General features: G+C 40.1%; 1 protein-coding gene across 1 annotated transcript; it reads right to left on the bottom strand.

The window, feature by feature from the left end:
* Positions 1-637: 637 nt before the first annotated feature.
* On the bottom strand, positions 638-10,192 carry Spry3 (sprouty RTK signaling antagonist 3). The gene is made up of 2 exons (XM_074062873.1): positions 9,785-10,192; positions 638-4,485 (listed from the first exon to the last, which is right to left on the bottom strand). Exon 2 carries the CDS (start codon positions 4,377-4,379, stop codon positions 3,513-3,515), a length of 867 nt encoding a protein of 288 aa, XP_073918974.1. The 5' UTR covers positions 4,380-4,485; positions 9,785-10,192; the 3' UTR covers positions 638-3,512.
* Positions 10,193-11,468: the final 1,276 nt, after the last annotated feature.

Genomic DNA, 11,468 nt, shown 5'->3' with positions numbered 1-11,468 from the left:
CCTCCTAAACTTGACCCTGCAGTGTGGACTTAGGAGTCAGACTGACTAGGTTCAAATCTCAGCTCTACCATTTATAATTATACTTTCAACAAGTCACTTCTCTGTACTTCTGGGGTTTTTTGTTGTTGTTTCTCAACTAGAGAAGGGAATAGTGTCTACATCATAGACTTATTTGTTAGGATTAAATGAGATAATAGAGGTAATATGCTAAAAATAGTACTTACCACATAGTAAGTACTACATAAGGGTTCACTATACTTATTATAGCTATTGTGATGAGAAAAGATGGGCTGGAACAAAGGAAAACTCTTGGCTAATGTCATATGAAATGTATCAAGGGGCCAATATGTGGAAAGCAGTAGAGTTAGGGGTAACAGATGACTTAACTGCAAAAAAACGCCAAGCAGGAAACACCCTCTAAACATTCTTGTTTATACAGTACATAACAAAAAGTAGAAAAATAATGAAAACAGAGCCACTCTGCAAGATTTAGAGGTCTTTTGTATATATTTTAAATATACATGTGCAATACATTAAAATATAGAGAGATGTGTGAATATATATTTACATATATATATACACATTATATATATATATATATATATATATATATATATATATGTGAAACCACAGAAGGGATACATATGCACACTCACTCACATGTCCATGCACATACCCCAACAGGACCCATCTATACGTAAACCAGATGCAGTCCATATCAGGCCAACTTGGACACAAGTGAAAGCCCTGACTCGGCAGCAGATTGCAACTATATTTGAGTAACCCTTCAGTTTCTTCTACCAAGTGTAAGGCCATTTAGAAATACACTGTGAAGAGCTTCTCTGGGTGTGTGGCAGAGCCCAGGGCCCCTCTGGCAGTGCACAATTTGCCTGAGTAAGGACTGCAGGATTGGGATATCAAGGAGCTGTCAAGAAGGAGGGACTTGCATTATTTTGGTGCTGAAACTAATAAGCAAACATCCATAGAATAACTTTAGCTCCAGAACAATGCACTAGTGTCAGAGATTCCTTAGATATCTGAGCTCTAAGCAAATATCAGGCAGAAGCAGAGAGAAGTGTGTGTTGCTACTCATCACCTCCAGTTAAGACCCAGAGAACTGGGCACAGCTTTTAAGGGAAGATAAGTTTAAAGTACAATCAGGCAGACTTGTAAGGTTAATTAAATTACTTAAAATTGAAGGATCTAAAAGCAACATAAGAAGTTACAGGTATTAGTTTGGGTTTATAGATGTTCCAAGAAGCCTAACCTCATATATGGCACCATTTGCAGCAATATCATTAACAATATTAATAATCATCTTAACATATTTGTATATACAAAAATAGAGCAAAGCAATTCTACAAGAGGAGATGTAAGTGAAGGTGTGGAGCTGTGTGCAATCCAAATGTCAATACACTTCAGAACCAAAAAATACTAGGTGGCAACAAAAGGACATGAATGTCCCTTTCTTTTCCTTGTGTATGACTACATAGTTCTCCTCACTCTTTCACCCTGCAACACACATCCATGCACACTTTAAAAGAGATGATATATAAAGTTAGAGTCTGGAAGTCTTAACTAAGTTGGAGCACCTTGATTTCAAGCAAGTGCCCTCAATCTCTGAATTCCTTGGTGAATTTTGGATTCACTTACAGAGGGAAATTATATATTCTCATGTCTTTTAGCAGCAGTCTTTAGCATCCTGCCATCACCACTGTAGCCTTTTCCCATTGAAAAGGGTTCGCAGCACAGGCTTTCTGTATGTTTTAAGAGAGAGGTCACTTCTCTGCTTTATATATCTTTCATCTCAGTTTTTCACTGTTGCTGAAATCTAGGTTCTCGTACAGCTGCCATTGCAGACAAAGCCAGGAGTGAGCACTGTGGGTGCAGCAAAGAGTAGATGCAATGGCGAAGATACAGCTTGGTTTGCTTAGGGCTTCTTTAAGTTTGTTTTTTTTCTTTTCCACACTTGAGCTTCTACAAGGTGACAGAGCCAAAGGTGATGTCCACTGGGGGAAGCCTCAACACTTGATAGTTAATTAGCTAACACTGTGCACTGCAGAGAGACTACCACACTAATTGGCATGGTTTCTGAAAAGTAATTGGAGGGGAATGGCTTTCTGTCATTTTTAATGGAGTCCTAGGAAAAAGTCCAATGACTCAATGTGGTGCAGGGGAAAAATACTGAATTAGGAGTCAGAAGGCCTCTGTATTCCAACCTCAATTCTGCTATTAACCCAGTGAATGGCCTTGGGAAAGTCCCTTCCTATTTCCAGGCCTCAGTTTTCCCATCTGTAAAATAAGGGCATTGAACTAGATTAACAGTTAAGATTCCTTCCAGCTCTAATGTTTTATGACTTTTTATGTCCATTATTAAGGCCTGAGCCATGCAGTCTCAGGGAAGTTAGCTTCTAAGAGAGAACATACCTCTGTAATATCCTTTGCTTTGTTCATTTAGCTATAAAGCACGTCTGCCTTTGGCACTTGGGTCAGACATACAAAGTTATGAGCATCCTGATACACTATCCTACTCAGCATGCTAGTGGAATCTGTCAGTACTATAAGTTATTATTGGGAAAGGGAGAAAAACTCCAACTAATTAAATCTGGAAATATAAGATAACCTTATATGCTCACAAATAGATGAGTGTGGTTGTGAGTGCATACCCACATTGGGATACAGACTATTGCTAGTGATCAGTTCATTACAGTAATCCATTTCCCTTAATAAAATTTAATAAGTAGTGTAGCATAACAAAGTTTGCATCAATGGAAACACCTATGGAAAAACAGCACTTTTGGATGTATTAGAGAAAGAGGGGCAGGTAGAGAGAGACAAATACAGACCAAACAAGAAAAAATATAAAGAAGGTATTAGTCTGAGAAAGGGGAAAAAAGAAATAGAAAGGAAGGAAGTGAGAAAAAAGCAGGAAAGTGAAAGTAAAGAGGCCGAGAATGAAGGGGGAAGGGAATTGGAACAGGATAATGAAAACAGGAGAAAAGAAGAAAGAACGAGAGGAATAGAGAAGAAAAGGGCAGCAAACAGGGAGATGGGGTCATATTCCCTGGAAGGTTGAACACTGTTCCACATGCACCTGTGAAAACCATCTTACAAGAAAGCTTCCAAAGGCACTATGGAAAGCAGAGTGACGATCAGAGCCTGCACCGAGAGGAATTACACTGGGGAGCCCCTAAACCTCCACGTTGCTGGCTCTGTCAGTCCTCAGTGTCCAAACTTCATGCCCATGTATCACCTGAATTTGCCATGACAGCCGTAAGGGCTGAGCAGGCATGGTGTAAAAGGTTGAAGAAAAATGGGATACATAACTGTGAAAAAGAACAAGGCATCCTGCACCAGGATGTATTTTGCCATTCCCCTGATGCTTCCAGAACAAAAGATGTGAGGCCCTAACTTTGGCTAGTTTATTACTCCTCCCCCTCTCCAATCGTGAGGCCTATATTTTACTGATGGGGGTTAGAAGGAGAAAGCTCTGGATCCATCTTGCGGGAAGGTCATACAGACTTTTCCTGGGCCTTGGGAAAGGGTGCACTACCAGAAGAGATTTTTCTGCACACAGTGTTGGTGTGCCTCTTACAGCGGCAGCCTGGTCGCCGAAGGCTATCATAGCCTTGCTGGCATAGATGGAGGCATCCTCGGGTAGGCAGGTAGCAACACAGGCAGGGTAGGAAGAGGGAGATGAGGCTCATGGCTGCCCAGCGGACGAAGCAAGAGCTAGGCCCACAGGAGCAGGGCTCATCAGCGCAGTTGTCTTCATCATCAGTGGAGCAGTGATAGAAGAGGCCCTTGACACAGCAGAGGCAAGTGCCATAATCGAGGAGGCTCTCAGCAGAGCAAAGGCAACGTTGGTTGCACAGCCAGCAGGAGGGGAGAGGGCGAGCTGCTGTGCAGGGGACACACTTACAGCGCCCACACTCCTCGCAGATGAAGAGGTGCTCACTGGGGTGCCCTGCAGATTGCTCAGCTTCTCCCTTCAGAGCACCATCAGCCTTTGGGTGGGCCCCTGCTCCAGGCTGGGTTCGGATGATGGATTGGCCTGAAGGTGAGGGTGTAATGCTGGCCAAGAGCCTTTGATCAGAGGCAGTGGTGCTATGGGACATTGAGCTGGCAATGCTAGATTGGCTCAGATGTTGAGGCAAGGGCTGCAATTGATGGCACTGGCTAAGACTGCGGGGGAGAGCAGTAGGTATGGTAGCCAGAGACCAATCAGATTTGTGGGTTTGCACTATAAGCGAAGGACTGGAAAGGACCTGTTTACAGGGAGCTGGAGGCCGTTCCACATAATCATTGCTAGCATGAGTAGAGCGCAGCTGTTCAATAGGCAAAATTTGTTGGAAATCATCTATCACTGTGGCATCCATTTTGCCTTGATTTTTGAGCTCTGAGTAATTTTGGGTCAGAGTGGCACTTATGGTGATAAAGAGGAACCCTTGTAGTTACATGGACCTCAGGGCACATCAGAAAATCCTAGGAGAGAAGGAATAGAAACAATAAATCAGAACACAGAGCTATAAGTGTTTTGCAAGGAACTAACAAAGGTCAGGATTCATCAGCACTACTACCTTTAATCACTTTATAGTAGTCATCATGCTATATCTTTATTTTGTAAGTGACTTCACCTACTTCTTTACAGGCAAGTCTAGTCATCCCATTTAGATAATAAAGAAGTTTGGGAGCAAATATCATATTGTTGATTCTTTTTGTATTCCATCATATGACTAGGTTCACAGAAGCATCTAAATCTAAGCCTTGAGCTTCAGAATTTTAACAAAATGGAACCAAATGTTAAATGCAAAGGCCACTTCCTAAAGTAATGCTGAAGTAAAAGAGAAAGCTTCAAAAGTCTCCCATGAGAAATTGCTTATATGTGTATATGCATGTGTGTGTATGTATCCAGTCAAAACTCTCCTTTCAGTACAATTGATGACAAGCGAAAACAAACAGATGAAAAAAGAGATTGTACGATTGTATGCTGCCATGCCTGGCTTCCAGACACTAGCTAGCTAGATAGATAGAGCTGCATAAACACTGGAGATTGGAGATGAGGACAACAATAGAGAGCTATAGAAGGCAAGCCCTGAATTATTTCAAATATCATCTGTAATTGTACTCACATACTACTATCCTAAGTCAACTCCATATTGATGGTACTCACCAAGCAGATTCTGCTTGGGCTACTTTTCTTAATCCTTACCTTACACCAAAAGCTAGCTTTCTTTAAAAAAAAAAGCAGCATTCTTATACTATAAGTTAAGTACAATATCTAAAAAGTATATTCTTACATCTCCATCGTACCACAAAGAGTTGTGTAGTCATTCTCCTAAAGGATTTGATCAAGCCTAGAACTGATAATGGTGACCATAAGGAAAAATATACAAATAATAGACTGCTATATTATACCACCTAGAAGACAGCCAAAAAAGTGTACACAAGGACACCTAAATACAATCTGAGACAACATGGGGTATCAGGACCTAGGAAACATTAGCATGAATAAAGTATATATTTGAAATCCATCATATTTTAGGTTTCCTCAAAATAGACCAATTACTCATACAACTGTATGGGTTGAATAGCTTGAATGAGTAATAAAAATGAATAAGACGAGAGAGAGAATAGTACCTGATTAGGTTTCCATAATCAAACAAACGTGACATTGAAATAGGCCTAAAGCTCCATAATAAAAATAATGATGCAGTTCATAAAGAACTCAGTGGAAAATAATGACCAGACTTAGGTGACTTTTGAGGTTATATAACCATGCAAACCTGATTAGCTGAATTTACATCTGTTTTAAAAATACAGATAAACACTAAGGAGACTCTAAGATTCAAATATCTATGATATTTTTGTCAATCCATTTGCTGTCTTTGGGCCTCAGTTTTACTATCTATGTCCTTATAGGAATGTACTAGGTGATCCCCAAGGATCAATGCAATGGTCTGTATTTTCATAACTGTGTAATTTGATTTAAAAAATTATTTTCATCCATACCTTCTATATCTTCAAGTCCTTCAAGTAAGTTAGGCAATGTACCCTTGTTTATTTGGACAATTCAAAAGCAAAAAATATATGTTGCCTTCATTTATTTACTTGCACTCAAAATCCCCGCAATCTCTCACCCCTACCTTTGCTGTATCTTTATAGATTCATAATCTCAGCATTGAAAAGGAACAGGAAGTTTTCATTTGGACATCCAAATAACAAAGACACATTGTTCAGCTGGCTCAGTGGGTATATGAGTTGGGAAACTTTAGACTGTGAAGTGTCCTTTGACAAAATTATAAGAAAATGGATGTATAACCTATTCATCAATTAAAGAATGTGTGTACTCCTTCAAGTCCTTTACATTATAAGTACAATAACATGCATGCCAGATGTAGTTTAGACTCATTGATTTATCAAAGGAAACTACACTCAAAACATATTGGAAATTTCAAGAAAGAATGATTAAAAGGAATGTATACAAGGTCTCAAAGTTATAGGAGATAAACATTGATATTCCAAAGATAAGATTCCAGGGATGTCACTAGGTATCTCAGAGACATGCCCAGAAAGTGGAAAGCTAAACTTGGAGAAATCTAGATCATCATACATATGACTTAGAACCAGTAATCTATCCATATTCAAGGGGGACTTTTTCTGAGTAGCAGAAGGGCACATGATGTTTAGGTTAAGAAGGTGTGTTCAAGCATTGATTAGACATCTGCAAGACTGAGGATTTGAGAGACTTGGTTGGATGATTATAAAGGAAGCTGTGAGATCAATCTGGGATGATAAGGTACTGTCTTGCCTTCACGTAAGAGGATTGACAGTATGGCATCAGATAGTTTCTTCCTGCTCTTTAAAAAAAATCATTAGAATGAACTGCAGGATCCAGTGTAGAATATCTATAATAAAGTGGGCAATAGGACCAAGGTAAAATCAGTGTGTTCAGTAGGATTTAAAGGATTGGATGATAATAAATTGTTTGCCCTTCCAGACTTACTGAATCTGATCTAGCTAACAAGGATGAACTGAAATAGATATATACTGTAGTAGAAGGTAAGGGAGGGGGGAATGTCGAGAAACAAATAGGCAAGAGACTGCTGCAGCATGTAGACTAGATGAAAAACTACCACTGCATGCATGTTTCTGATTCAGAAATCCTCTCATTAAAGAGCCATTCATTGTGAGCAGAGACAGTTAAGAAACTGACTTGCTGTTGGTTAATATTTTGTTCAATGAGAAAGAATGTACATATCACATATTATTAAAAAGGAGTCAAGGTGATTATAAGTTCTGGCTGCATATTGATGGTATATAGTGATTTTTGTCACGTAGAACCTCTGCAGTAATGAATGATGCATTGTAAAGCCACTTCCATCTCAGTCTTGCCGGCCAGATGCTTATAGTTCTCTCAACAGTTTTTCTGTAGCCCTGCAATTTGCTATGTTCAAAGTAAATAGAAATTTCTTTTCTTATGCCAATTTAGAGACTAGAAAGGTAAATCTATTCAAGTAATGCTCATCTTTGTTAATGAAAGAAAATGTGTTTTCTCCCTGGAACCTAAAATCTGCCATGTTGAGACTCAAGTTGAAAACTTTCTTGTCTTAAAGCTCTTCTGTGCTAACTTAATCTTAAGACATTTCTGATTACTGTGATAAATCCTTTCTGATGCAGTATTACTCAATATTGATTGCAAAGAAGAGGGAGAAAGAAAAGAAGGAGGGTCTGACTCCTGTTTACTCCCACTCTCATGGGTTCAATGCTATTTTATACGTTACTGTGTAATAGCTCTGGGGTTTTTTTTTTTTTCTGTACTCTGCTGTTATATACACTCGATCTTAGAATAACTGAAAGCAAACATGGGGGAATTTCTGCTATGACTTTATATGTTTTCTTAGTTCTACTGTTCTAAAGTCTGTGCTCTAAAACTCCCTCTCTATGCAAAAGCATTTGCATCTCTATCAAAGCTCACCCCCTACAAATACCAAGTTGTATATAGTTTACATTACTAACCTCTCTGCCACTAACTGGGCCCTCCCTCCTACCGCATACATCTTGCTGGAGCTGCCAGATTCTCACCACATTTAACTCTTAACTTGTCACTTTGCTACTCTAGTCCTATTCATTACTTTAATAGTTTCATTAAGACTCATAGCAGTTTATTTCAAACCAGGGATTCTCACAGTTTTAAGATCTTGGCATTATTAAAGGTATTGGTGTTTTAGTGATGAGTGATGCAGAGAAAATTTGTAATGCCAAATGAATTGACTACTTCTAATCCTGAGGAAAATGTTAAAAAGCTAGTTGTTTGTTTAAGAATTTGGAATCTTTTCTCTAAGCCCCAAATCCATTGATAAGACATAAGAAACTTAAGTTCTAGTCCTAACACTAGCTTTACTTTGCTGTGTGACTGCAGGCAAGTGACCTCTGTTCCAGGCCTCAGTTTCTTCATCTGAAAATGAGTATGCAAGAAGGGCTTTTCAAGCCATTTCATGTCCTGGTGTTCTAAATTTTATGCTGAGTTTGTTGGCTGCATATCTCAGCCTCAAAGGTCTTTCATGAAGAATTATTCTCCTTTCCTTTATGATTTTTACTTTCTCACTACTCAACTCCTCAACTCTAAATAAATACCTCCAGTTCCAAATCACTAGCTCACTATCTAGATAATATTTCACAGCTACAAAGACCTAAAAACAGAACACAGAAGCAAAATGTATAGAATGTTACAATAAAATCTCAGTATATGTTTGCTTGGAGTCAGAGACAAGACTAACGTTCATTATGGGCTGCTAGTCTGTGCCTTATTTGTATTTATGGATGCAGTTGACTTGGGAACATGATTTAAGACCCGGTATACCAGAATTTATGTGATAGCACATCATATTACAGTGAGGTTTTAATATGCCCAGAAAAGCAACAATAGTTTGGATTTCAGTATAGATTTTCTGTTTTAAGTGTTCATTGTCTGTTTTCTGTTCATCCAACTTGGTTTGCAGCATGCAGAGGTGAGTGATAATTAGTTAAATGTGTGGAAAGGAGTGTGCTGTAAACCATTGCCCTGGGTTCTATGAAATACCTATTGGCTAAGCAGACATGCTCACAGGTTCTCACTTCTGACAAAATTTCCATATGCCACATAGAGACATGTGTACGTATACCCAGGCACTGATCCAGAAATTTCTAAATCATTGCTCTGACTCAATGTAAGTGGTGGTGGTGGTGGCGGTGGGGGGGGTGTTGTGCAGTGTCAACTTGCGCCATTTCTACCCAGAGCAAGGTGATGTGATGAAATCTGAACGATGCACAGCCCAGACTTGTGAGCCAATAGCAAACTAGCCCCAAGCTGACAGGATGCCCGCTGGGCTGCCAGACTACCCTCTGCAAGGGGTCTTCCTAAATCCTCACCTTGGGTGGTTAGGCTTCTCTAGGAGGGGCTTAGGTAAGCACCAAAATGCATTTAAAGGTCAACAGACTAGACATTAAACTGACATTTGGCTAAAAGAGCATAATTTTGAATTCCTATTTTCATTTATAAATTTCCAATATGGATAATTTTCTACAAAAGCTGATTCATTTAAATCTAATTTTAAGGATTTTCATTTTATTTTACCCTGGCGATTGCGCGCACGCGCGCGCGCACACACACACACACACACACACGCACGCGCGCGCGCAGACACACACACACACAGCGCATAGGATGACTGGAATGAATGGCAATCTGTGCATTGCATAGAAGGAATTCTGGGGTCTTTAAGAGCTAATCCCTCTGGCTTACCTTGAGAAAAGGGTTTATCCATGCTGAGAAAAGCAGAAGAACTAATGCTCCATCTGGCTCAAAAGACCTCTTCTCCCAAGTCTTTAGGTTTCTCCACCTCTCTTCGGAAAGTCTGAATGAAAACTCCTTCACTGGCAATGAAACCAGAAACAGAGATAGTTCTGTCTTGGTCTCTCCGACACAGGGGAGAAGGAGAGAGGAAGGGAGAGAGAGAGAGAGAAAAGAGAGAGAGAGAGAGAGAGAGAGAGAGAGAGAGAGAGAGAGAGAGAGAGAGAGAGATGGGGGGAGAGAACCAGGTCCTTAGTGGCAGATAATTTATATAGATTTTACTTGCAGATCTAAATCTTGATGCACGTATTCCCCAAAGAAAGCTCAGCAGGGTAAGTTGTTCACCTCCTCCTCCTTTCTCCTCCTCCTGTTCTTTCTCCTCCTCCTTCTCCCCCCTTCCCCCTCCTCCGCCTCTTACTCCTCCCCCTTCTCCTCCTCCTCCTGTTTCTTTTCCCCCTCCTCCTCCAGTATTTTCCTTCTCCTCCTCTTCCCCTCTCCCTCCTCCTCCCTTACCTCCTCGGCACTTCTCTTTAGCCCCCGCCTCCACCTCCGCCTCCGTCTCCTCCAATCTGTCAGATGAACCGAAGCAGCAGAAACTGCAGTTGTAGACACAGGATATCTCAACAGAGGAATAGATACCAGCTAGCTTGTGATGATTTATATAGCTCGGGGTGTGTTAGTATATAATTTGCAGGGGGAGGAGGAGGTTGCACTGTGTTCAGCTCAGCTAGCTGGCTGTTTTGTGAATGTAGATGATTTCTGCAGGTCTTGTGAATGGGTTATAGGGGAAGATGGGAAAGGATTTATTGCTCTTTGCTACAATTTCTTTCTCTCCCCCTCTCTGTGTCGTTTGCTTTCCCGGAGCTGTAGCTCTTAATGCTTGGCTAAGTGGCGTCATCCAGTTGAAATTGAATGGACCCATTAGAACTCCCCATAGGAATCTCTGTATCCGGTCCCTGGGTAATGACTGAAACAAAATTTAAAGGGGAGTGGGGTTAGGTGGAGTGTAACAATTTTAAGGAGGCCTTATTTAAATATCTCTGCCAATCAGTCCTACCAAGCCACTCAGCCCTGGCTGAGTGATTGCAGCTTCAATCTGATAAAGAGATTGAGCTTCTCCTTTGTTTAAGGGCTTCTCCCATGTCTTTTCCTCATTCGGTCCCACTTTTTCACCAGTATTGATTGTCCATCCATCATCCACTGAGAAATCATTCCCCAACTACATTCCGTTCTTTTCCTTCAGTATGTCATATATTTAACAACAAATATTTATAGAATGCCTTCTTTCATGCTAGATGTTGTGGATTCCTGCCTTCATGGAGTCTCCTTGGGACTACCAAGGTTCTAAAAATAAAGCAGCCTTAATTTACTTTTAGAGAGAAGGACAAATCTTTCTGTAAATTATCCTCTGTCCATTATTTAGTTCAATAGGAAAGGGGTCTTCCTTCTGGGAATCCAGACAGAAACACTTGAATAACAGCAAGTCTCATATTTAAAATAAATGAGATCTGATTTCAAGTCTCATTTCAATGAACAAGTGACAAGAGTTTGATCATCAACATTCTTAAGACATTTTAGTTACCTCATCTATAAAATTAAAATGCTAAGTGACGACAGTTCAGAGTAAAACAAACTT

This window comes from Castor canadensis, chromosome X, assembly GCF_047511655.1.
Source record: "Castor canadensis chromosome X, mCasCan1.hap1v2, whole genome shotgun sequence".
Classification (NCBI taxonomy): domain Eukaryota; kingdom Metazoa; phylum Chordata; class Mammalia; order Rodentia; family Castoridae; genus Castor; species Castor canadensis.
The sequence above is the reverse complement of the archived record's forward strand: the minus strand, read 5'-3'. Positions and strand labels throughout refer to the sequence as shown.

Coding starts and splice junctions, on each gene's coding strand:
- Spry3 (XM_074062873.1), bottom strand. CDS start 4,379: ATGGATGCCACAGTGATAGATGATTTCCAACAAATTTTGCCTATTGAA.